At 40.8% G+C, this 24,238-nt stretch overlaps 1 protein-coding gene across 1 annotated transcript in view; it reads left to right on the forward strand.

Annotated features, from left to right (window-relative positions):
* Positions 1–7,783: 7,783 nt before the first annotated feature.
* The window catches only part of LOC114659208 (vitellogenin-like), a 30,261-nt gene continuing 13,806 nt past the window's right edge, over positions 7,784–24,238 (forward strand). Inside the window, exons 1-21 of the mRNA XM_028811539.2 lie at positions 7,784–7,861; positions 7,961–7,981; positions 8,087–8,238; positions 12,338–12,589; positions 12,682–12,843; positions 12,927–13,075; positions 13,809–13,959; positions 14,049–14,206; positions 14,651–14,816; positions 14,912–15,037; positions 15,120–15,338; positions 15,422–15,639; positions 15,727–15,824; positions 15,917–16,041; positions 16,122–16,223; positions 17,902–18,021; positions 18,103–18,292; positions 18,573–18,666; positions 18,788–18,973; positions 20,386–20,530; positions 20,629–20,851. Coding sequence (XP_028667372.2) covers positions 7,822–7,861; positions 7,961–7,981; positions 8,087–8,238; positions 12,338–12,589; positions 12,682–12,843; positions 12,927–13,075; positions 13,809–13,959; positions 14,049–14,206; positions 14,651–14,816; positions 14,912–15,037; positions 15,120–15,338; positions 15,422–15,639; positions 15,727–15,824; positions 15,917–16,041; positions 16,122–16,223; positions 17,902–18,021; positions 18,103–18,292; positions 18,573–18,666; positions 18,788–18,973; positions 20,386–20,530; positions 20,629–20,851 — 3,097 coding nt within the window. The 5' untranslated portion in view covers positions 7,784–7,821. The remainder of the gene's footprint in view (positions 7,862–7,960; positions 7,982–8,086; positions 8,239–12,337; positions 12,590–12,681; positions 12,844–12,926; positions 13,076–13,808; positions 13,960–14,048; positions 14,207–14,650; positions 14,817–14,911; positions 15,038–15,119; positions 15,339–15,421; positions 15,640–15,726; positions 15,825–15,916; positions 16,042–16,121; positions 16,224–17,901; positions 18,022–18,102; positions 18,293–18,572; positions 18,667–18,787; positions 18,974–20,385; positions 20,531–20,628; positions 20,852–24,238) is intronic.

Here is a 24,238-nt window from a genome sequence, read left to right on the forward strand (position 1 = left end):
ATCTGTCATTTTTTTCTAATTTGGTTGGGAAATAAGTGACATCTTTCTCACTGCATTGTAGAAGATGTAGTTGAGCAAAACCAAACCTTTGTGTGAGTAGTAGGATATATAGTTATCACAAGCACACTTTTAACATAGCTGGTGTTACTCCAAATGAAGATGTGAGTTCCAAAATCTGCTAATTACACCTTTTGGTAAAATTTAGTGAACACGTGATTGTGACTTTTCATGCAGTTGGAGCAAATACGTCGGAGTGTGTACTGACAGTGCTGCGAGAATGACTGCATGTCGCTCAGGAGTAGTTGCGAAAATAAAAAGTCGCGCACCCTGAAGTTTTGTCCCCTCACTATATGATCCACCGAGAGCACCTAGCAGCAAAGAAGATTTCTACTGAACTAAACACTGTGTTGAATGATGCGGTGAAGATTATTAATGAAATTCGTAGTCAAACTTTTTCAAGCTGTTCGATTTTGGATTTAGGGTCAATCCTATCAGGAAATCTGGAAAGGAAAAATCCCTACACAAAACGGCCTTAATGTGAAGCACTCCCAAACCACTTGACCTTGCAATGCAGATTGTGTATCTTAACTTCACTAGTCTTCTAATCCAGTGTTCTTCAACCTTTTTGCACCTGTGGACCGGTGAAAATAGCTTTCAGCCGGTCTGCAAAATATTTAACCTAAGACACAAATAAAAACCAATATAGATAGTATTTTATTACTATATAGGTATATGTTAGACAGTTATACAATTACAGTTTTTTAGTGCGACATCTGCTGCTGCTTCTTTGTTAGAAAATTTGATATACGTGGCCACAGAGTTATTTCTGAGACGAAGTGCTGCATTAACATCCATTCGATTTCTCTGTTTGGTTTTTATTATTGACATGGCTGAAAAAGTCTTTTCACACAAAGTCGAAACAGTGACCAATAATTTGATAGCTTTATAACTCAAAGATGGATATTCTTTTTCTAGCGATTTCCAAAATTGAGACAATGATTGCATTTTATGTCTGGACACCAGAGTGAGAAGAGAACTCGATCAGCTTTTCTTTTTCACGAGGATCAAGTGCACATGACTTTATATCTTCCAAGAATGGATTATTAATCCAGAGGTTACCTTTACGAGGATCCTCATTTTCAGGGAAATAATTGAGATTTTCAGCTAATGCTCTTAAATGTTGACTACTTATGTTGAATATGACTTTCTGGTTGACATCAGCAGCAATCAATAATTCTTCCAAAAGTGGAAACATTTCTATATCTTCCTCTTGTAAGCGACTATTCCAAAGAGCTAGCTTCTTTTTTAACGCATCCATTTTATTTCTTAAAGTAAAAATTATTTGTATATGACCCCTGCAGAGAAATATTGACTTCATTGAGCAGACTGAATATGTCCGCCATGTAAGCATGCTTTGCCAGCCATTCTTCATTCAACAAAGGCTCCAGTTCAGATTTTCGCTCTCGCAAAAGCTGCTTTACTTCTTCCCTCAGTTCGAAAAGGCACGAAAGAACCCTTCCTCTCGATAACCACCTCACTTCTGCATGGAGAAGGAGATGTTGGTGGTGTGAGTCCATGCTCTCACATAGTGTCGTGAAGAGCTTTGAGTTCATAGCTCGACTACGAATTTCATTAATAATCTTCACCGCATCATTCATCAGTGTTTAGTTCAGTAGAAAGCTTCTTTGCAGCTAGGTGCTCTCGGTGGATCATACAGTGAGGGGACAAAACTTCAGGGTGCGCGACTTCTTTTATTTTTGCAACTGCTCCTGAGCGACATCCAGTCATTCTCGCAGCACCGTCAGTACACACTCCGACGTATTTGCTCCAGTCTAAGCCCTGCGCTTGAAAATACTCATCAAGAGCATTAAATATTTCTGAACCAGTGGTTCGTCCAGGTAAGTTGAGACAACGAAGAAGTTCTTCCCTTATGTCTTCATCTTCGCTATACCTCACGAAGCAAAGGTGGATAGCATGATTACTCACGTCAGTTGATTCATCAAGTTGAATTTCCAAAACATCTCGCTTTCTTTATCCCCTCTTTAACTTGATTTTCAATATCGTTGGCCATCTGAACAATTCTTCTCATAATGGTGGTGTCCGAAAGCGATATGGCCTCTAGTTTTACAGCAGCTTAAGGACCTCGTACGACATCTAAGATGCAAGGCTTTACTAACTCCTCACCAACAGTAAATGGTTTTTTCGATTTAGCTATTCAAAGCGCAACTAAATAAGACGCTTGAAGCAGCAACTTGTCACTAGTAGTCATCATTTTCATTTGACTTTTCTGCATTTTTATCTGGTCACGTAATCTTTCAAAAAACGTCCAGTGGCTTATCAGTAAAATCTCTGTTTCGAATGCAAATGATGAGCAAGTTTGGAAGGTTTCATAGCTTCATTTGACAGAATTTTGGAACATACTACACACACACAGGCTGTGGCGATAGTTTATTGCCAGGGGCTACAATGAAACCAAGCTTTAAGTACTCTTTATTGTAATGTCTAACATAGTTTCCTTTTCTCTTTTTGGTTTGTATTTCACATTCCAAAGTATCAACGTATTTATTCTTCTGTGTTTCTCCTAAACTTGAAGCACTAGTACTTGGCATTCTTTCAGCACCATTAATAATTTTCTCCTGAATATTTTTCTTGCCTCTACTAAAGAACGTTAAAAGATTTTGCTGTTTGACTTTTTTGTCTCCATTTTGTAGGCCCTACAAATTAAAAATTAAATAAAAATAAAAATTTTACGAAAGAAATAACCTGTTTTCCAAAATACTACAACAAAATATTAGAAAACAATACGTACGAGCAATAAAATAAGAATTGTGTGGCATGTTATCAGCAGACGAGCGGACTCTCCACTGACATTCGGCAGCTGCGCACTTCATCCACCGAACAAGCATTTGATGTGGCGCAGTCGACGGCATTTATTGGAGACTAGCGCCTTAGAGAAGTCTTAAATGCACGGCGAAATCTGGAAACACGATCTAAAGTAGTATGAAAGATAGCCGCGAGAAGCGTTGTATTGGGGCTAGTAAATATTTAAATAAATCATGGTTTGGACAAAAGTTAGCTTCTGTGTCGACTAAAAAAATGTGCTATATACTCGTGAACAGAACTGTGCATCTACATGATTCGGTCGAAATTTTTCGCGGACCGGCAGGAATTTTCTGCTGACCGGCACCGGCCTCTAGCTGTTATTTTTGGTATTTGTTTTTAGTTTTGCAAAAAGAAAAAGTTTTAAACGGATTCTGCTTTTAGGTTTCTTTTTGGTCCATGTGGCCATTGTACCTTAGGAGATTTGCTGATTGATTGCTGCAATCGAGATTAGAGGTTATTGCTCAGTTGTCATTTAACAAGTGCACTTTACAGTCTCAACTAGATTTGAGTGTGTGTTATGAAGACCACATTATATGTAACCATTTTCTTAATTTAATTTCCCTCTGCTTTTAGAGATTGGAGAACCATGGGTCTGTCATGGTAGCAAAAGCAACAAAGCAAAATTTGTCAGATCATCAAATAACATCTTTGCCTACGCCATCATACCAGGTCACTTTATGGCTGATAGTCAACCTTAAAGCCTGCATTTCTAAAGAGAGGAAGACAGCCACCAAACTAGAAGGAGCCCAGCTTGGAATTTAACTTTGAGCAATCACTCAATCCCTGAACCAATATTTTCAATTTGTCATAATTCCTTGTGGGGAACAGCCCGGACACAGACTGGCAGACATCGTTTTGTCACCCGACACACGTTTATTATACAACTATTATTTACAATTATTGTGCTACAAACCCCAATCTTCCCCAAAGTCCAGGCCAACCACTCTGTCTCTTTGGACTGCCTCCTTCTCTCGTTCTTGCACCTTGTCCTGCTTCCACCCGACTCCAGCCTCGAATGAAGGGCGGCGGCCCCTTTTATCCGTACCCGGATGTGTTCCAGGTGTGCACTGGCAATCCCGCGGACATGCCCCAGTGTGGTGGAAATGCCGGCTGTCCTCCTGGAAGCACTCCGGGTGTTCCCTCTCTTCTTCCACCCCCAGCACTTCCTGGTGTGGCGGAAGTACTGGGGTCCAGGGTCCTTCAGGCAGGGGGACGCCCCCTGGCGGTGACCACGGGCCCCTACAGGGTTGGGCTTCCAAGCCCTGTACCCGTGGCCCCCAATACAACCAGGGCGGACGCCCCCTCGCGGTCTGGAGGAGGAATGAGCCCTCCTCCTGTCTTCCTGGGCATCCCGGCCGGGCGTGAGCCCCGTCCAGGTGCCACATCCTTTAAACTTTGGATTTGTAAGATAAATTAACCAGGTACTGAATTTTAAAAATTTTGGGCAAGATTGTTGATGTTGAAATTATAAAATTCCTTGATGTATTAAAGACATGTTGGCTTGGCTAAGTGACGTCTGTAAGAGCCGGTATGGCTGGTTGAGTGGAGCCTTGTTTTAGCTGAATTGTACTTCATACAAGGAGATTATTCAGCCTTCCACATACCATCAACTACGTATTCACCACTACTGTGTTTCTGAACCATATACTGTAACTGTCGTTAGAGCTAGGGGTAGACTCTAATTTGTTGAATGTGTCATTATCCTGATGATATGAGGTGCAGGTTACAACCCAGGACTACACGGGACACTAGCCCAGCACGTGGCACACTTGTCCCTGTTAAGTCAATCCGTGTGTGTAAATTGATCTAACGAATATCCTGAGTATAGAGGAAAGCACTCTAATATGATAGAGGTCCACAGACTCCACATAGGCCAGAAATCTGAACCCCCCCGGGTCCCCAGACCAGTGAGCCAACCTCTGTATTTACTGGGATATCTTTCAGACCTTTAAAAACATAAAAAAAATGGGTTTTAGCTCAAAGAAAATTAAACATTAGCTTAACAGTGTAATGTCTCACTGTGATAAGGTGATAAGACAACAGGCAAGTCAGAATGACCTGACCAAGGATAGAGAGACCGTTAGTACTACCTCTAGAGTCAAGTGCAAAATAGCAGGAGGCATGCGGCTCCTTGCTGCCTTTTCACTTTTAGTTCTGTCACTTAAATTGAAGTTTTCTGAGAAATGTTTATGACCAGGGTACAGTAAATGATTGAGGTGTTATGCCATTATACTCAAAATCTTTGAAAAAGCTTGTTTGTGATCACCTTTAGAGTATAAGAGTCTTAATGCTTTCAGTGAAATCTCGGTGGAGTCCTAATATGGTTTTACTGAAATGTGGCACCGCAAAATGACAACCCCCTGTAGTGAAAACGCAGTACTATGAAGGTGTCAGGATTGGTCACCCTCTGGGCATACTGTTGAGCGGTGGTGGTGCCTTTAGTGATTACCAACTGGAATTTACAGTCTTTTATTTTTTATATTTCCTCAAACCAAGATGTCAACTTATGTTTTTCGATGATGATTTATAGGAAGATCTTACTATCTACCTCTGTGAAGATAGGCTAGCATTTATAAGAAATGGACCCTTAAGTTCCTCTCTGGGTCCCCATGTTCTTTTACCTAGCGTAACAGCTGACTACTATACTTGTACTGTTTCTCTTCATAATTTTAATCACTTTAACAATGTCACTTTTCAATCTCTGTTTTCTTAAACTAAAAAGATTCAACTCCATCAGTCTTTCCTTATTTTTCCTACCTCTCATGGAATCAACCTAGATCTTCTCCTCTGGATGTTCTCTTGTGCTGCTATGTCTACTTTGTAATATGGAGACCAAAACTGCACAGTTCTCTGGGTGAGGCCTCACTAAGTGAGTTATAAAACTTAAGCATAACCTCCCTTGCCTTGTGTTCTGCACATTGTGATTTATAACCTAGCATCATATTAGCCTCTTTGGTTGTTTCTGTGCTGTGAGTGAAGAGTCCAGAACAACTCCTAGGCCCTCCATAGCATGCGCTGCCATACTGTTTTTAGAAACGACGTCTGTTGCTAGACGACTAGGCTGAAAACGTGCAGATTGTGACGTCATCACCTCATCACTGTAAAGGACTGCAGCACTCGGTAAGGGTTACAGACTTTGAGAAACATTAAGAAAGACCCCATGGAAGTCAAGTTCTTGAGCACCTCAAAAAAAAAAGTTAGGGATTCTATTTCGTTTTGATATCTTATTTTTTACTTTGATATTAGGATAATATATTGCTTTAGGTTATTAGTCACTTCTTATTCCAGTGTTTCAGCCTCTATTTGTTTGCTAAAATTTTTTTTCGATTTCCGAAAAAATACAAACTCTGAATCTCTGCTGCTGTAGTCATCCTCTGGTCTGTTTAGGCCTGCCACAGTCCAACAACTCCTAACAGCTAGGAGTTACAGCGATCATCTGAAACTGAAATGAAAAATGACAGCATCCTGTCTCAGTTGTGTTTTTATAGTGTATTGTGAGAAAATAACCATACAGGGGTGCATTGTTTTAATAATTTAATAGGGCCCAATTTCTTGTGGAAGAGGAAAACCTTTGGTAGACATTAACAAATGGATGCTAACAGCGTCAGACAATGGATATGCACCTTAAACGCCGGAACACAGTCCTCACCGATCAGTGACTTGGTGTTTGGCTGCCTCTGCTGATACCACCAAGGAAAAAACAAAACAAAAACATTGAGCCCATCGACTCACAACATCTCCCAGAAATGGCAGCCAAAATAGAATAGAGCTTTAACTAGAAATACATTCACTGCGCATTAGCAAAATATGGGCTGCCATCTTCTCTTACTGAACTGTGAATGTGTCATCAATGCAAGGTGCTGCTGGTTTCCATTAGGATGTGGAAGAACCGATGGAACTCCTAGTTATGATGCCATGTAATTTAATACTGCCAGGCAGTTCCTGAAATTCTTCAATGCCTGCTACTTTTGGAATGACTCTTGCGTATGTGTCTAGGCTAATGTATAAATTATCCGTTGATCCGTTTTCTAGAACACTGGTCCAGTTAAGAGTCACAGGATGTGTATGTGCTATGTGCTACATCACCTCAGGACTTAACTGGATTTAAGAATGTTAAAATATTGAATGTGATTCCAGAGTCTGTCACAGCACTTGTTTTATTAAATCAAAACAGAGGAGTAGACAAACACAAATATATCAAAACAATCCAAACCAAAGTCCTCCTGTCCTACAGAGTCCAGGTAGCAATATGCCGAAGCTCACCTGCTTAGCCCCACTTCATACACTGCTATGCAGCTGACCCCAAGTAAGACACTGACAAGGAAAGGGAATCGAAGAGAAAGAATTTGGGGACCATTTCTGGAATCATCACAGTGACAATTGCACTTAAAAATTCCTGGTGCTACCTGAAACCTGTATCTGGGTGTGTGCTCTTGTTCATTTAAACGTTCAGAAAGCCTTTGCAATGGCCTGCTGTGTACCACCTGCCCTAGTGACCTCTGCAATCTGAGGACTTCGTGCTCAACCACAATGGCGCCCAGAGCGGCAGTCTCTTTAAGCAGCCCCTTGTGCACCTGGCAACCTGTCATTATAAATAAATTCATCTATCCTTACCAATAATTATTTCATATTCATATATATATGCGCAAAATTTCATACATTCCAACTGTCCAAATAGATTTTTCAAAGAAATGGCAATACATTTTAAACAAATAATCCGTTCCTACTACATTTTACACCTTTCAGCCACAAACTAATTCTATGACCAAGAGATTTTTGAAATGGGCAATATGACAATCTGATATGGCATGGCTTCAAAATTTACAAAAAAAAAAAAAAAAAAAGGACGTGTCAGCAAAATCCTGCGCATGCGTCATGAGGGTCCTGTGCTCTATAAAAGCGGACAGGACAGAGGCAGGAGTGCACTCACCTTCAGCCATGAAGGGACTCATTTTAGCTCTGTTTGCGACTCTTGTCGGTAAGTAAGAAGAAGCTGGTGTGGCGAGTTAATGTGTTTGTCCTGAAGACTCTCTTCATGAGTGTTTTAATGCTTTTTTATATGCATTTTATTTTGCAGCAAGCAGCCAGATTAACTGGGGTAAGTTGATGTGTCCTAGTAAGCCACTTTCCTGTAATGTTTTGTTTCTTCTCAATGAATGCTTTAAAACTGACGTCCTTTGCTATGTCCCCCACTCTCTTTTAGACCCTGACTTCAGCAGCAGTAAGACTTACGAATACAGCTACGATGGTCTTCTACTTTCTGGTTTGCCTGAGAAAGGATTAGCAAGAGCGGGTTTGAAAGTGCAATGCAAAGTGCAGATTAGTGGTGTGGCCCAGAAAATGTACCTTCTCAAGGTCTGTGTGTATTTGTGGTTTCTTTTCTGGAGGTGAAGTTTATTGTTGTGGTTGATCGATTTCCATTGTTGAACGACTAAATATTTATCTTTCTACTTGGGATCAACACATATCAACATCGGTAGTGTAAGCGAGCTGGAGATCATGCTAAATGGTGTATCCAGTTCTCTTCTTGCAGTATTTCACTCTAAACACGAGTAAGAGCTGGTCTGTGAGCTTCATTTTTTTCCTTGTTTATTATAATGGGTGTAGTTTTTCAAATCCTGTACGTTAAATGCTTTCAGGGATAGCTTCCATTTATATTATTTTGTTTTAAATAAGTAACTAACTTCAGTAATGCATGCATTGTCTTTAAAGCCACAAACGGCTGAGCAGTCCATCAAGCACATTTGTGTAGCTTCTGTTGTTCTGATACATCAGGGCTCCACCTCAGTTACTCAGTTTTGTTCTTTTCTTCTTAAGTTCTATAATTTTTGGTGTAAACCATAGCTTCCTGACTGCTGTATTGCATGCACTTTCAGTTCATTTCCATCGATGTCTTGGATTATTTCTCTACTTAACTGAAAGAATTCTGTGCGATCAACTTTGGCGATGTCTTTGAGAATTCTGAAGACCTGAATTAGGCCCTCACAGCATGTGCTCTCTTCAGAACACTATAGATGTTCGGTTCTCTCAGCCTCTCACAGGAGGCAGTGGCTTTTAGTCCAGGGATGCACTTGATTGCTGTACTCTGCATGACTGTTAGAGCGTTTTTTTGTTTTTTTTCTTTTTTTTATTAATTTTTGTAGAGTTGTGACTCAACCAGAGTTGCATGCAGTTTTCCAAATACAGTCTCACCAGCTCTTCAACTCTTTTGATTTGATTTGTGCTAATGAATAGTAAAATGTCACTTCAAGCCAACAGTCGTTGTTTTACCTTATTAAAATAAATCTGGAATTTCCTTGAAAACACTTAGTGACCAGCTTTGTTAAATCTGTGTGCCAGTAGTAAGTGGTCATGTACTGCAGATTCATTCATTCAATTATACAAAGCTGAGTGATGCTCTGTGCAAAGGTAGTTCTGCTGACATTACTACTGCAAAGTCACAATTGTGACAAAAAATTACCATGACACAAATAGTACTAGGGTGTTGTACCGTGTTAGCCATTATGAATGTAGAGAAAAGCCAAGTAAAATGACATGTTTTATTGGCTAACTAAAAAGATTCCAATATGTAAGCTTTCGAGGCAACTCAGGCCCCTTCTTCAGGCAATTAATCCAGAATCACTCCTCATAACTTCTGGCTCCACCTGAATGGCCTGTTGAATATTGGCAGGCAGTGTGGTGTAGTGGTTAACGCTTTGGACCTCAAACCCGAAGGTTGTGGGTTCAAATCCCACTACTGACACTGTGTGACCATGAGCAAGTCACTTCACATCTCTGCGCTCCAATTGGAAAACCAAAAGAAATGTAACCAGTTGTACCATAAATGTTGTAAGTCACCTTAGATAAAGGCGTCAGCCAAGTAAGTAAATGTAACGGATGAAACGTAGCAGTTAGCTGAGGTGTTCTCGGCACTTCGACTGTTATCTTCTCCGGGGCTGTCAGGTCGTGCAGATGTTTTTAGGGTTGAATGTTACAGAGGACTTCGGTTGAAAATCCCAGAGTTAAGCAAGGCAGCAGCCGTGCTGCTCCAATGTCTCTAGGTTTCAATGGTTATAAGGTCACAAATGTCAGAATGTGGTAACATATTTTAAAGCTTTATGATAAGATTGTTTTGGTACAATAAACAAGGTTTGACTATAAGTGACTATACTACTGCTACTATTAGGGGCTTTGCCTTCCTTTTGTGAGAGTCTCTGAGAACAAAGAAGTTTCTCAGCATTTCTTCTGGTAGAGCCGAAGAAATAATTTCCTCTCAGGCTGATCAAGCATTATATTCAAAGCAAAAAACAAGAACATATGAAAAAGAAAAACAAGCAATATAGTGATAATAATAAGTAGAACTCAAATATACATTGTATATGACAAAACAGTGACTAATAAGCAGGCTATGTACTATATATAAGTGTAATGTTTATTAAATCTGTACACAACAATGACGCACTTTACTTCACCAATGCCTACAGTTGCTTACTTTAATTTAAAGCTGTAAAATACACTTGAAATACCCCAGTCTAAAATAGGAGTGGTGAACACATTTGCTTTGCTAACCTTGAGTTGTGTTGCATAATTCTGCAGGTGCAACGGTCTGCACATCTGTCTGTGTGGAGTTTGTATGCTCTCTCCACGTCTGTTTGTGCTTTCTTTCTCCAGATTCTCCACTCAGATTTCCTTTTGCGTCCCAAAGCCGCACCAGTTAGATTAATTGTCAATTCTAGATGTGTCATGGATAAATGAGAGTGGATGTGTCCTTGGGTAATTTCTGCAATGGCTTGCTGTTCTTCCATGGTTCTCCTACGTGGCACTTGATGCTGCCAGATATTCACTCTAGAATCTTGTAATGTAAAAAATGAAATTGGACAATGGATGGAATATTATTCTGATCTTTACATTGAACTATGTTTAGATATGCACATTTTTAAAGAAGGGACAGTAGTTGTTTGTGAAAATCTGGAGTCTGATCAGAGGTGGAAGTGCCATCAGTGCTGCCATCATATTGATCAAATGAGCATTTATGGCTTGTTGGCTCAGAAATCTCAATTTGTTCATGGTAGTAGCTCACACACTGTAAGTGAAAGCTTTAGATACATAATATTGGATTGAATACTTCATATTAGAGGGCATATAGCTGCTTCCTTGCAGCCGCTGATCCGTTTCCTGCCTACATAAGTTTGCTTGTTCTCCTGTATGTCTTTGTAGGATTTTATGCGGGTGCTTTGGTTTCCTTCCACGTTCCCCAGAGACATACAGCTTGCATCAATGGTGACTTTAAATTGGCCCAGCCTGAGTTTAGTGCATGTTATGACTTACTGGCACTCAATCCTTAGCTGTTTCTTGCCTTGTGCCCAAAGCTGCCAGTATGGCCTTCAGCCCCACAACTCGTATTAAACTGCTTTATTAATGAAGATTATTGTATTTTTGATGTAGTGCTTCAAGTCCCCAGTAAATCTTCGAATCTAGTAAATTTGGGATGATGCCTGGTTAGATAAAGGGAATTTGAAAAGTCCTCAAAATGTATGCACATAGATTTAAATGTTTATGCATTTTGTGCTTTGTTTTGGGAAATAATGTTTATAAGGACACTGGGCTAAGAATACTAACAACCTTCAATAGATTCTTCATCGGCTGCAGAGCACTTCCGACATATTTTACTGTACCATTTACTTGTGTGGTCACATGTGTTTACAGTGGCAGAGGAGACCTCAACACAATGAGATTGTCCATACAAACAATTTGAGAGTTTGCAAACACAGCACAGTCAGTTGCTGGGCAAGGAACCATGTCCAGCTCACTATCGCCATCAGGCTTTAATCACTGTATACATAGTGACAGGAACAGTGAGCTGAAATGATACACCTTACATGAATGCACTGCATATTTATACATAAACGTTTATAGGGTGTGGTCATCCAAGTGTGTGAAGGTTGCAGCAACAGGAGAATTTTGGAGTGCAGCATGGTCCACCCCATTTAAATGAAACTACAATCAAAAAAACAGTCAGTGGTGTAAAGAATCAAACAAAAATGAATCACCGCATAAAAAGGGTGACTGGTTATTTCTGGGTAGTCATCCTTTTGTAGTCCAGGGGCTGGAAAGCGCAGAGCCAGTTTCCCTCACTGGGCGGTTTCTAGGAACTGTTTAGGAAGAAAATGATACAATGGATAGCAGGAACGCCATCTCTTGGCCTGGGGTGGTATCACATACCTGGGATGAACTTGGATGGTGATCCATGCATGACAAGGGTTGTTATTGTCTTGTGTCCACAGTACAGTGAAATTTTGATTAGTTTAGTATGACTACCTTACCTCAAAACCTCTGTTTTCTTTAAATGGAAAAAATTACCAAAAATATTGGTAATTGGTAAATTTTGTACTGTTTACTGTGTCCAGATTGTAGTTTTGTACAGTGCAATTATGACTGAGGGTAATATTAACTAACTTTAACGTTGCCTCTCCAGATTATTGACCCTGAGATCAAGGAATACAATGGCAATTGGCCCAAAGACCCATTCAGTCCAGCTGAAAAGCTAACCCAGGCCCTGGCTTCACAGCTTCAAAGACCAATTAAGTTTGAATACTACAATGGTCGTGTGGGAAACATCTATGCTGCTGAAGACATTGCTGAAACTGTTATCAACATCCAACGAGGTATCCTGAACTTGCTGCAAGTGAACATCAAGAAAACCCAAAATGTATATGAGCTTCAGGAGGTGAGGCAATGCCCTTTTCTTTATTTTTGAAAATCTAATGAAGTCTGTTTACTAAATGATGATGTAATTTCTCTGTCTTACTCTCATTCTAGGCTGGAATTGGAGGCGTCTGCCAAACAAGCTATGTGATTCAGGAAGAACAAAAGGGAAATCGTATCATTGTCACCAAAAGCAAGGACCTCAATAATTGTGAGGACAGAGTCAAGAAGGACATTGGCATGGCTTATATGGAACATTGCGCCTACTGTCAACAGGTAGGAGTCTTTCTAAAGCTCATCATTTCATTATCACCGTGAATTACTTAGCTTCATTTTTTTTCTGCCTCATGCCTTTTTAGCGAGGAAGGAACCTTCGAGGTGCAGCTGCCTACACATACATCATGAAACCATCAGACACTGGAGCTTTGATCACTGAAGCTAATGCTCAAGAAATCCATCAGTATACCCCCTTCAATGAAAGGAATGGAGCTGCACAAATGGAAGCTCGGTATGCTTGTAACCACAATATTTGTACCCCTGTTGACTTAACACTTTATATTTTCCATGTAGTTCAGCTGTAATTTAGAGGATTATTTGGTTGTACTTCACTTTTGGTCCCTTATGATTATGGTACTGTTCCTTCTTCAATTTGTAGTCATTCCATTCAGTTTTAAACATTAGACAGAACCAGCCCTGAACAAAGTTATAGCCTACTATGGGACACACTTGGGCACACACTCCCACTCCAAGCCATTTTGGAGTGACCATTCAGTCTAACATTTATGATACGGGCTGTAGAGAACAGGCAGTTACTTTCTATATAATTTCATCACCGGATCCTTTACACCTGGGATAAAGTATTTTTAAGCATCCATCCATCTATTCATTTATTAACTAAATGTGTTTTGTTCACATAATGACATCAGAACTTGTCCTTGGAGTTGTGTGCTCAAGGCACACTTGAATGTAGAAAGCACACAAATCCATTGCTGGGTACACTCACACACTTCCATACTCTTGCGAACTCAGTTATTAATCCTTACAGAAATGCTACAAATAAGTAGGAATGTTAAAAAAGCTAAGAACCCAATGTCAGCAACAGATAAGTACTCTGTAGTTATGAATCATATCATAATTATAGTCAATTAGCTTAAATCAAGTATTGGTAAAAATATTTGACAGGGCACAGTTTTGACATTTTGCACTTTAATATTGTCTTTGTGCATCCTCTATTTCTGCAGCCAAAAACTTATTTTAGTCAATGTCAAGAACAACCCAGTCAGAGCAGTTGATATTCAACTTGAAAGGCGAGGAAATCTGCAGTACGAGTTTGCTTCTGAAGTGCTTCAGACACCAATTCAACTCTTCAGAGCTAAAAACCCAGAAACTGAGGTATACCAAACTTTTCAGAAAGATGGATGGGATGAGTTTCTTTATGTGGTCTGAGTTCTGTCATTTCACTTTTCTGTTGTTTTTTTCAGATTGTGGAGACTCTTCATCACCTAGTCCAGAATAACCAGAAGGAGGTGCATGCTGATGCTCCGGCTAAGTTCCTTCAGCTGACCCAGCTGCTACGTACTGCAAGCCATCCAAACTTTGAGGCCATCTGGAAACAATTTGAAAACAGAAGAGATTACAGGTATCTATTCCTTTTGACAATTGATTTAATCCAGTTCTGGGTCACAGGGGCCAGCTACCCCAGCAGTAGGGTACATTCACTTAAAGCCGACTAGAAACAAGATTCTGTACTGAAGATGGGAGTCTTTAATATGTACATCTTTAGAATGTGAGATGAAAACTATAGTACAAAGAGGAAAATTCTATCCAGACATAAGAAGAACATTCATATTCCACACAGACATTGACCAGACCAACATCGGAATCCAGCCTTCCGATGCTGGGGGACAGCATTTCTATTCATTGCACCACTGTGTTGCCCATCTTCATTAGTGAATTGTTCAAATGTGTACACCACTCATTTTCTTGGAAATATTCTGTGCCTGAATTCAGATGTCTACAACTTACATGTTTGTTTCAGTCCATTTGTTTTCCACACCATCTGATTGTTTGCCACTTCACTTAGGCGCTGGATTCTAGATGCAATCCCAGCTGCTGGAAATGCTCATGCCTTGAGATTTTTCAAAGAGAAGATCCAGGAAAATGTCCTCACTACAGCAGAAGCAGCTCAGGCACTTGTGACTCTCATGCATCTTACAAAGGCGGACCATGACACCATGCCACTTGCAGCAGTAAGTTGAATCCCTGGAGGATACAGTAACATTGCTACTTGTCCAAATGACACTACTGATTGCCATGATTCTATTTGTTTTTCATTTGTTTCCAGGCTCTGGTTAACTCTCACCATGTTCAACAGTCACCAATTCTCCGTAAGATCGCTTTCCTAGGGTATGGCACCTTGGTTTATAAGTACTGCTCCGCCCGTGAGAACTGCCCTGAGAATTTCCTTCAGGTATTGTGGTTGTCCATAATGAAGTTGATAATATCGCACTCTTTTAGTATCGGTGTAATTCACACTCATGTTTCTTTTTCAGCCCCTTCATGACTTCGCTGCTGACGCTGCTAGCAAAGCTCACGAGGAGGAGATTGTTCTTGCTCTGAAGGCTTTGGGCAATGCGGGACAGCCAGCCAGTATCAAACGCATTCAAAAGTTCCTGCCGGGATTCTCCTCTAGCGCTTCTCACTTTCCAGTCAAAGTCCAAGCAGACGCTGTAATGGCTCTGAGGAATATTGCCAAGAAAGAACCGAAAAGGGTAAAAAATAAGCATGTGGCTGCATGGATGGGGAAATCCTGTTGGCTATTGGCATTCTATACTGTGTGCTGTATTTCATCCAGGTTCAAGAAATAGCTGTCCAGCTCTTCATGGACAAGGATCTTCACCATGAAGTCCGAATCATGGCCTGTATAGTCCTGTTTGAAGCCAAACCCCCAGTGGCCCTTGTGGCAGCAATATCAGATGCCCTGCTAAAGGAAACCAGTTTACAACTGGCTAGTTTTGCTTACTCCCACATGAAGTCACTCAGCAGAAGCTCGGTTCCAGACTACCAGCCAGTGTAAGAGCATGTCTGGCTAATAAAATGTGAAAAAGAATGAAACAAACAAGATAAAAATTGAAAATATCTGTTTTTTTTCCTCTTTAGGGCTGCCTCAGTCAATGTAGCTATTAAACTTCTGAGCCCCAAACTTGACCGTCTAAGCTACCGTTACAGCAAAGCCATTTGTATTGACACTTTCAAAAGTAAGTGCAGCGACCCTTATGAAGATGATGTCTTACATGTTGTGAGCCTTCACAAGAACTGCCCACTAGAGTATTGATTTTCTTATTTCTAGCCGAATGGATGACTGGCGTGGCTGCAAACACTTTCATCATCAACAGCCCTAACAATGTCATCCCTGCCGCTGTGATGGCCAAAGTCCGTGGCTACTTGGCTGGAGCTGCTACAGACCTTGTAGAGGTAAGTGCTGTGCATTGAGACTGAACACTGTTTAATCCTGCCTAGAGAGCATTGAAATGATTGTCTGCTTTAAACCACAGGTTGGCGTGCGGGCCGAGGGTCTTCAAGAGGTCCTTATGAAACAGCACATCCCAGTGAATAGCATGCCTTCCGCAAGCAAGATGGAGCGCATCATCAAGGCTGTAAGTGCTTTTGAAATTGCAAGGCATTCATAATCCCTAAAAGAATCGGCTGTGTGTCATAAAGCTGTGGCCTGGGATAGTCAGTGCACTCCCAAAAGGGACATCTGTCTGTCCAATGAAAAGTCAGTACAGATGAAGTTTTAATTTATTTTGGTATAGTTGCCCTACCCACATATCATAATTCCCACTCTGGGATGACATCCTCGTAACGCCACTGGTGTGCTCCAATTTTGACTTTCATGCTACATTGCTTGGCCATCAAAATTTCTACTTGCACATTGTTCATATTTTCTGTGTAGCTCCTTTACACCTACTGGATATCACACCAGGGTGAGACATGATGTGTAATTGATCACCCCATTAAAAATGAACAGATATTGGATATAATTGTCATTTTTTACTCTACATTCAATGACATGTAAAAACACCCGTTGCTAGTATCAGGTCTGTCTGTCTGCATGTAACAACTCGACTCCCACTGGACCAACTTCATTGCAGTTTGGCACAAGCAAAAATTTGTCAGAAATGTTCATTTTCCATTCTGGTGTCTAACAGCGTATTTCCTACGTTTTTTGACATTTTCTAAACTCCCATTTAAATCATTGATATTAAAATGGAGAAACATTCTGTGCACTTTGAATTCATTAACATTGAGAGATGTTGTTGTATTTTCACTTCATTTATAACATCTGATAGCCACACGTGATGCCAAAACAATTCCTCCAATATAAATTAATGAAATGTCAGTCGTGAGTCATGAACTTTAACATAGGTTGTAACTCTCCATCAGGTACTTCTTCCATCCATCCTACAACCCGCTATATCCTAACTACAGGGTCATGGAAGCCAATTCCAGCCAACAGAGGGCGCAAGGCAGGAAACAAACCCCGGGCAGGGCACCAGTCCACCGCAGAGTGCACACACCAAGCACACACTAGGGACAATTTAGGATCGCCAATGCACCTAACCTGCATGTCTTTGGACTGTGTGAGGAAACCGGAGTACCCGGAGGAAACCCACGCAGAACATGCAAACTCCATGCCGGGAGGACCTGGGAAGCGAACCCAGGTCTCCTAATTTGCGAGGCAGCAGCACTACCCACTGTGCCACCATGCTGCCCAGGTTATTCTTTACAAATATTTTATCTTTAAGAAAAGTTGAACTTCATTTAGCCACAAAGCGTCCACAACCAACACTAACCTGAGTTAGAATCTAATGTCTGTGAAAGCTGCTTCAGCCCCGTCAAGCATACTTGGGCTTGGTTTTTAACTGCATGATATTGTAAAATGTTATGTATTTTATGTGCTGTACTAATACAATTAATAACAATACACTATTGCTGTTAATTTTGAACATGAGTTATTGTTACAAAAATAATATATATTTTAAGAAACAGATATAACTGTTAAATCCTGTTAAATAAGTCACCAAAGGCACCTGAATGATGTACCATGTGTATAATTTCTTACTTGTTAATTGGTTATGAAGAAGCAGCTATATGGTATACACCATGATCCATCTTATGTACAAGTTTGTTATTTTTAACATTTACTAAGTTGTGTGCACGTCAAAGGATTTTCTTGACCCACAAATGAAAGTATCATGTTTACTTTAAAGTCACCAGAGTATTCTGTTTGCTAGCCAGAATGCTGTTTCACTGTCCCCTCTTGTTTCTCAGCTCTCAGGATTCAAAGCTTTGCCTTCTAGCAGACCCCTGATGTCAGCTTACGTGAAGTTGTTTGGACAGGAAATTTCATTTGCTGACCTCAACAAGAATGCAATTGAACATGCAATGCAGGTAAATGGAAAGCTGCCTGGTCTAGCTGACCTCTGAAGGCAATGGTGAGTTTTATATAATCCTGTATTTCATTGCATACAGCTGGCTACTGGTCCACTAGACAGACATGACACTTTGAGAAGGGTGGTGCAACAGCTTCAGGATGGCGCGGTGGCACAGTGGTCTAAACCAGTACTTGCTGCCGAAATGCGCAGGATTGTTCCAACTTGTGTTGGTCTTCCCATGGAAATAAGCCTGTACGCGTCAGCCGTTGCAAACGCAGCTATAAATGGTAGGAACATAGAATATGAATGGCATATTTCAAATTAGTGTATTCACAAGTAAAAGTCACAGGGTGATGGCTGTATGTTTTCTTATCTACTTGCAATCTTACATATTTTTAAAGGCTTAACCAGGCCTTTCATAATCATTTTTCTACTCTTTGAAACGTTAAACTTGTCTCTGATATGAATGTGTTTGTTAAAAAGATGTTAACCTTTGGCTAACAAATATTCTGAATGAAATGCATTTATTTTAGTGATTTTTTTTCTTGATGTTCTTTATCCCCATAGTTCACACCCAGATTTCACCATCGCCCTCCGGAGATTTCAGGCTTGCCCAATTGCTCAATGCCAATATTCAGGCTCAGGCTGAAGTCACTCCAAGGTACAGTATGTCATTTCAGGAGAAAAATGAAGGGGAGACATGCTTGTATGTCATTAATTTGAAATCCTATATATAAGACGTTCAAATTTAAAGGCACTATATTTTTCCGTTTTGTTTTTAGTGTCTCTGTTCACACCATTGCGCTTATGGGGATCAACACTCATTTAGTTCAGGCTGGAATGGAAATATACGCAAGAGGCCGCACTGTCATCCCCCTCAGGTTTACGGCTAAAATTGACATGAAGGAAAGAAATTTCAAGTTTGAAGCCTTACCAAGTCAACAAGAAGATGAGCTTGTGTCCGTAAGGTAAAGAGCAAAGATACGGTCCCACAAATAATTTTATTTCATTGAAATTTTACTCTTCAGTTGATCATTCCTAACATCAGTTATTGCCAATCAGTCTCAAGTAAGCATATTAATAACTAGTCCAAAACCTTCTTCCATGTACTCCATGATTCTCATGCTAGTATGCTGTACAGCTTTGTATTTGCTTCCCAACATAAGCACGTTCTTTCTGATTTTAGTTCATGTAGTTCAGTTATGACAAGGTGCTGGTAATGTGTACACTATTTAATTAGTGCAAATGTTTGGGGGAGAAAGTGAAATGAGGCACAATCAAGCAAAATCTTCAAGTCTTTGGTTTTTGTCATGCTTGTCTTTACCTCTACAGAAAATAAATTAAAAGTAAGAAATATATCGATAACATCCTCTCTACAGTTATCAGGGGTGGATGCAAGCTGTGCTTAGTAGAATATGCTATGATGGTTGGAGATTCATTAGGGGACAACACAGACAACCTTTACTTTCTCTCCACACCCAGAAAAATGGCAATGGGGCTACAAGCATCCATAATAATGTACATATTTTGGAAGTTAAATCATAGAGAGAGAGATACATGTGGAGAATCCAAACTACAAAAACACAAAGAAAAATAAAACTCTGTTGCCACTGTGGATTCGTCTCTGCAGGATGTCCAGAGAGATGGTCTTTTATCTTTTATTTATTCATTTATCTTTCTTCTCTCTTCTCTCCTTCTGTCTCTTTGTAAGTTTTTTGGGGTGTCTTATTACACTCTTTCTGCCCTCACTAGGCACCTTGCACTCTCTCACACTGGTGCCCCTACTTATCTCCTATCCAGCAACCACAGTCTGCAGTCCTGGTCTGGCATATGTAGCAGGATCTCCTCTGCTCTTCTCTGTAGGGAATGACATCCCAAGACACACATAGGGTTATAGTAGGCCTACAATTGCATACTTGTGCTTTGTGCAAATAGGGCTAATATAAGTTAAAGCACCCATGAGGGGTCAACTGTGAGTTAGAGGAAGGGGCTCAACCAGCAATGTCATGGGATGATGTTGGGTTAGGGTTAGGAATTAAAACAAATGTGTCAAAAAGGTGATATTATTTTATTGAATTTGAGTGTATGCTTGAGAGTGCCCAGCAATGGATTGGCCCTCCACCCAGAGTAAACCCCTGCCAGGGTAGACTCCAGTTGAATTTCATCTTATGAACAGGTTTAGACAACAGATCGATGGATTGATGGATGGATACTGGTTTAAATCCATACTTAAGTCTGTAGTGCCACTAGTGGAACCAGTTGTATAGAAAAGAGTTACAGAAAAATGTCTGCTGTTTTGTTTATCTTCATCCTTAAACTTTTAGGTTTGGGAAAGTTTCTAAATCTGATTTCTTTTTCCTCCCTTTGCTTTCCTAAATAGTGCCCGGGCCTTTGCTGTCTCAAGGCATGTGCAAGATTTATCTGAGAAGAAAACCCCTGTAATACCTGACTCAGCTAAAGTGAGCATCTGGAAACAACAGTTTACCTCTGAAGAACAGACTTTCTCTCCACGTCTGCATGGCATGGTAAGCACGACCACGGTTAGTTTCTACTTCTTCCACGAAAAATTGCCAGCTATCACATTAATTTGTGATTTGTTCCACTGTCTCTCTTCTAAATCCAGTCAAGACTATCTGCTGAAATGCAGTCTGTAGAAGTGCCATATGCAGTAGACCACTCACCAAATCCATCACGCTCTTCTACTGCACAGCATGCCTGCTACAAGGCAACAGAGTTTGGATTCCAGGTGTGCTTGGAGGGCAAATCACAGTCTGCTGCTTTCATCCGAAACTCACCTCTTTATACCATTGTTGGTGACCATAAAGCCAAGATTGCTCTTAAACCAGGTACTCTCATTCACTACCTATTCTCTGAAGTAACAGATGAATCTGAAAAAATGTTCCACATGTGTGTGACTTTACTTAGACTTGGAAACTGCAATTTCCTGACTGATTCTTCATTGTGTGGTGAATTTGATCTTTGTTGTTTAGTGGTTTTATTCTATCCTGAGAACTTTCATTTATTTTCCTTAAACTAGATTTGTCATTGTTAAACCTGAATATTACCAGCAACTCAAGTTTGCATGTAATTTGTGCAAAGCACCTGTATTGATAGTGTAAAGATACAGAATGCTAATAATAAAAGATCCATATTACTAAACGAGAATGGTAAACCGGATATGGATGCAGGGACCTGCCCGTGGACGCAAAAGACATAGTGCGCAAGTGCCACACAAAGCCCCCCCACCCCAGAGTGAAACGGGAGAGACTTCGCACGTGCGCTGGCGCCACATAAAGCCCCCCCCCTGCACCAGAGCAAAACGGGAGAGACTACGAACCGTCAGAGTAGGAAACAAAGTAACGTCATAAAGAGGTTAAAGAACAGGGACAAACACATGGAGAGCAGGTTACAGAACAAAGCCCCCCTCCCCAGAGTAAAACGAGAGAGACTACGAACCGTCTGACATGCCACAAGCAGGATAAAGCGAGGTCAGAAATAAAACAGAGTAGGAAACAAAGTAAAACTTTATAAAGGGATTAAAGAACGGGGACGAACACATGGAGAACGGGTTACAGATGATGAAAACTGGAATGCAACAGCTTCAAAAAAACCTAGGCACGAAACACATGCACACCGAGATACAGAATATAAAGGCAGAAACAACGACAGTTAAACGTCCACACCACACAGCGGAGGCAGACCCGGAAGGTGCAGGCGCCTACATCGTGCGTCAGAAGGTGCGGTAAAGTACAAAAGGCAAAGGCGCCTACACAGCATGGTGAAAACCGACATAATATGGAAGGCGCAGGCGTTGCCGCCATATTGTGAGTGGCACTAATGCGTGGTGAAGGCGCAGGAGGAGACATAGTAAAACAAGAGGAGTCAACGCCCCGCCCCAGAGTGAAACGGGACACACTACGGAGTCCACAAAGGTTCATACATCAAACCCGAGATGGTACGGACACGCGTCTGAAACCGCGGAAGCAAAACTGTCTCGGCTCCAAAACCAAACAGCTCAACAACTAACACAGCTTCGACACCGAGCCCACGTGGACAGATCTAATGAACGTGGACGCCTACAACGCGCGTCTCAAACTGCGTAGGCAAAGAAGGCACGGATTCAACATGACACAGCTCGAGTGGCCGAGATACAAACACGCACCTGCCTGGATATAATTAATGAACGCAGGCGCCTACAACGTATGTCTGAAATGCTGCAAACCAGGCAGGCACTGCTCCAAAAAGAAAGAGTTCGACTAAACGAGATACAAAGTGAAACGAGAAACACTACAGAGTCCACAGTGCTCCACAATGCACCGCATAATAGTTCGGAAAGAGCTTCGTAGTAACAGTGGGGAGACCCAGAGTGACACGGGCGAACGCTCCGTATTAAATATACGTCATCCTCACACGTCCAAACTATACAGCATAGGTGAATCACATTACAGTGATGCATTATTAACAGTACGATAAACATCACAGTATCACAAACAAATGAAAATTATTACTCGAAAAAGGGAAAATATATTCACCACGGACCAGGTGTCATTGAAACAAAAGCAGAATAAAGCGAGATCAGAAATGAAAGACAGAGTAGAAAGCAAAGTAAAACGTCATAAACAGGTTAAACGAGGGGGCCAAACACATGGACAGCAGGTTACAGATAATGAAGACCGGAATTCAAAAGCTTCAAAAACAAAAGCTCGACTGACCGAGATACAAACTGAAACGGAAAACACTACGGGGTCCGCAGTAATCCACAATGCACCGCGTAATAGTACGGACGGAGCTCCGTATTAACAGCGGGGGGCCCCAGAGTGACACGGGCGAACGCTCCGTATTAAACGTGCGTCATCCTCACACGTGGCTGCCCAGCAGGCACGGGTTCAAAACGCCGGGGGTAGGCGAGCGAAGCGAGCCGGGGGCAGAGCCCCCTTGTAATAAAAGAACTTAAGATGTTTGACAGACCAGAGGAGACCATTAAGTCAATTGAGCTGATTTGGTAGTCCTCATGCAGTTACTTTTTAAAGGATGTCGAGGTTTCTGCATCAGACATCATGGCCCGATACTTTGTTTCACATTCCCACAACTCTTTGTATAGAAAAGGGATTCCTGCCTTCAGTATTAAATGCTGTTCAACTTGGTTTCTATCAAAGTGATTATAAATAGTGATTTACTATTTGATTAAAAGAATTCTTCTGGGTTAAGTGATGTTGATGCACAGCCTCATAGCCTTCTCTACTCAACAATAAGCAGGTTTGTTTATCTGCTCCTCTCAGAGTAGGACATGTCCTTCATTGCTTAGTTGAATTTCTCTGCATCTTCTGCGGCCTTTTTTACTCCAAATGTGGCCTCATTACTGCATTATACATTCTGAGCATAAAGTTCTTTGACTTCTATTCCAACATTTTGAAAATATAACATTATAACATTTCATTTGCTTTCATAATTGCTTGTGCACATTGCCTAGAGACAATGAGAATGTTGTGTCAATGTGAATCCCTAAATCCCTTTGAGTGTAACACAGTGCCACTCGTGATGTACTTATAGTGAATGTTCTCTTGCCTAAATGTAGCCCTTTACATGCTTCTTCATTAGATTACGCTTTTCCAGTGTTAACAAAGTGTTGAGGATTAGTCGTGTATTTTTGAATTGATTTTGCGGTTTCTTCAGTATCTGGTACTTCTACAATTTTATTGTTAACCATGAATTTCACTAGTCTACTCTTGTTCTTCTTCTTCTTCCATAATTATTTCCATTTTTATATGGGGTAGCTGTTTTTTTTTTCTTTAGACTTCTCCAATAGAGGTTTTGGCACAATTTTTACTAACTTTACCATAATCAATGTCGTTATTATGAATTTGGAAAAGTATCGGTCCAAGTACAGACAGCTGATGGGCTGTTCTTCTCTTAAATGCTTTAACTTTAGAAGTTATCTTTAACGTTAAAAGTATCTAGGTTCAAATGTTATCTTTGGTGTGGAACTGTATTTATTCAAGGCGATCAGAAAGTACGAGCAAATTAGATCATACTAGCAAACACACAGACTTGCAGCCTTCAGATAAACGTGGTTCATACAGAGCAAGCTGACCACAAATTCTGCTGTTTTCAGTATAAGAAAGTACTGCCCCAGTACCTAACCTAAGTCGTCCTTTTCAAGGAAACATTGATGTAAGGATGTAAAAGCAATGTTAGCAGATGAGCAGCAGTTGTTTTTGCGTGAAGCTGTTCTT

Source organism: Erpetoichthys calabaricus, chromosome 10 (assembly GCF_900747795.2).
Source record: "Erpetoichthys calabaricus chromosome 10, fErpCal1.3, whole genome shotgun sequence".
Lineage (NCBI taxonomy): Eukaryota > Metazoa > Chordata > Cladistia > Polypteriformes > Polypteridae > Erpetoichthys > Erpetoichthys calabaricus.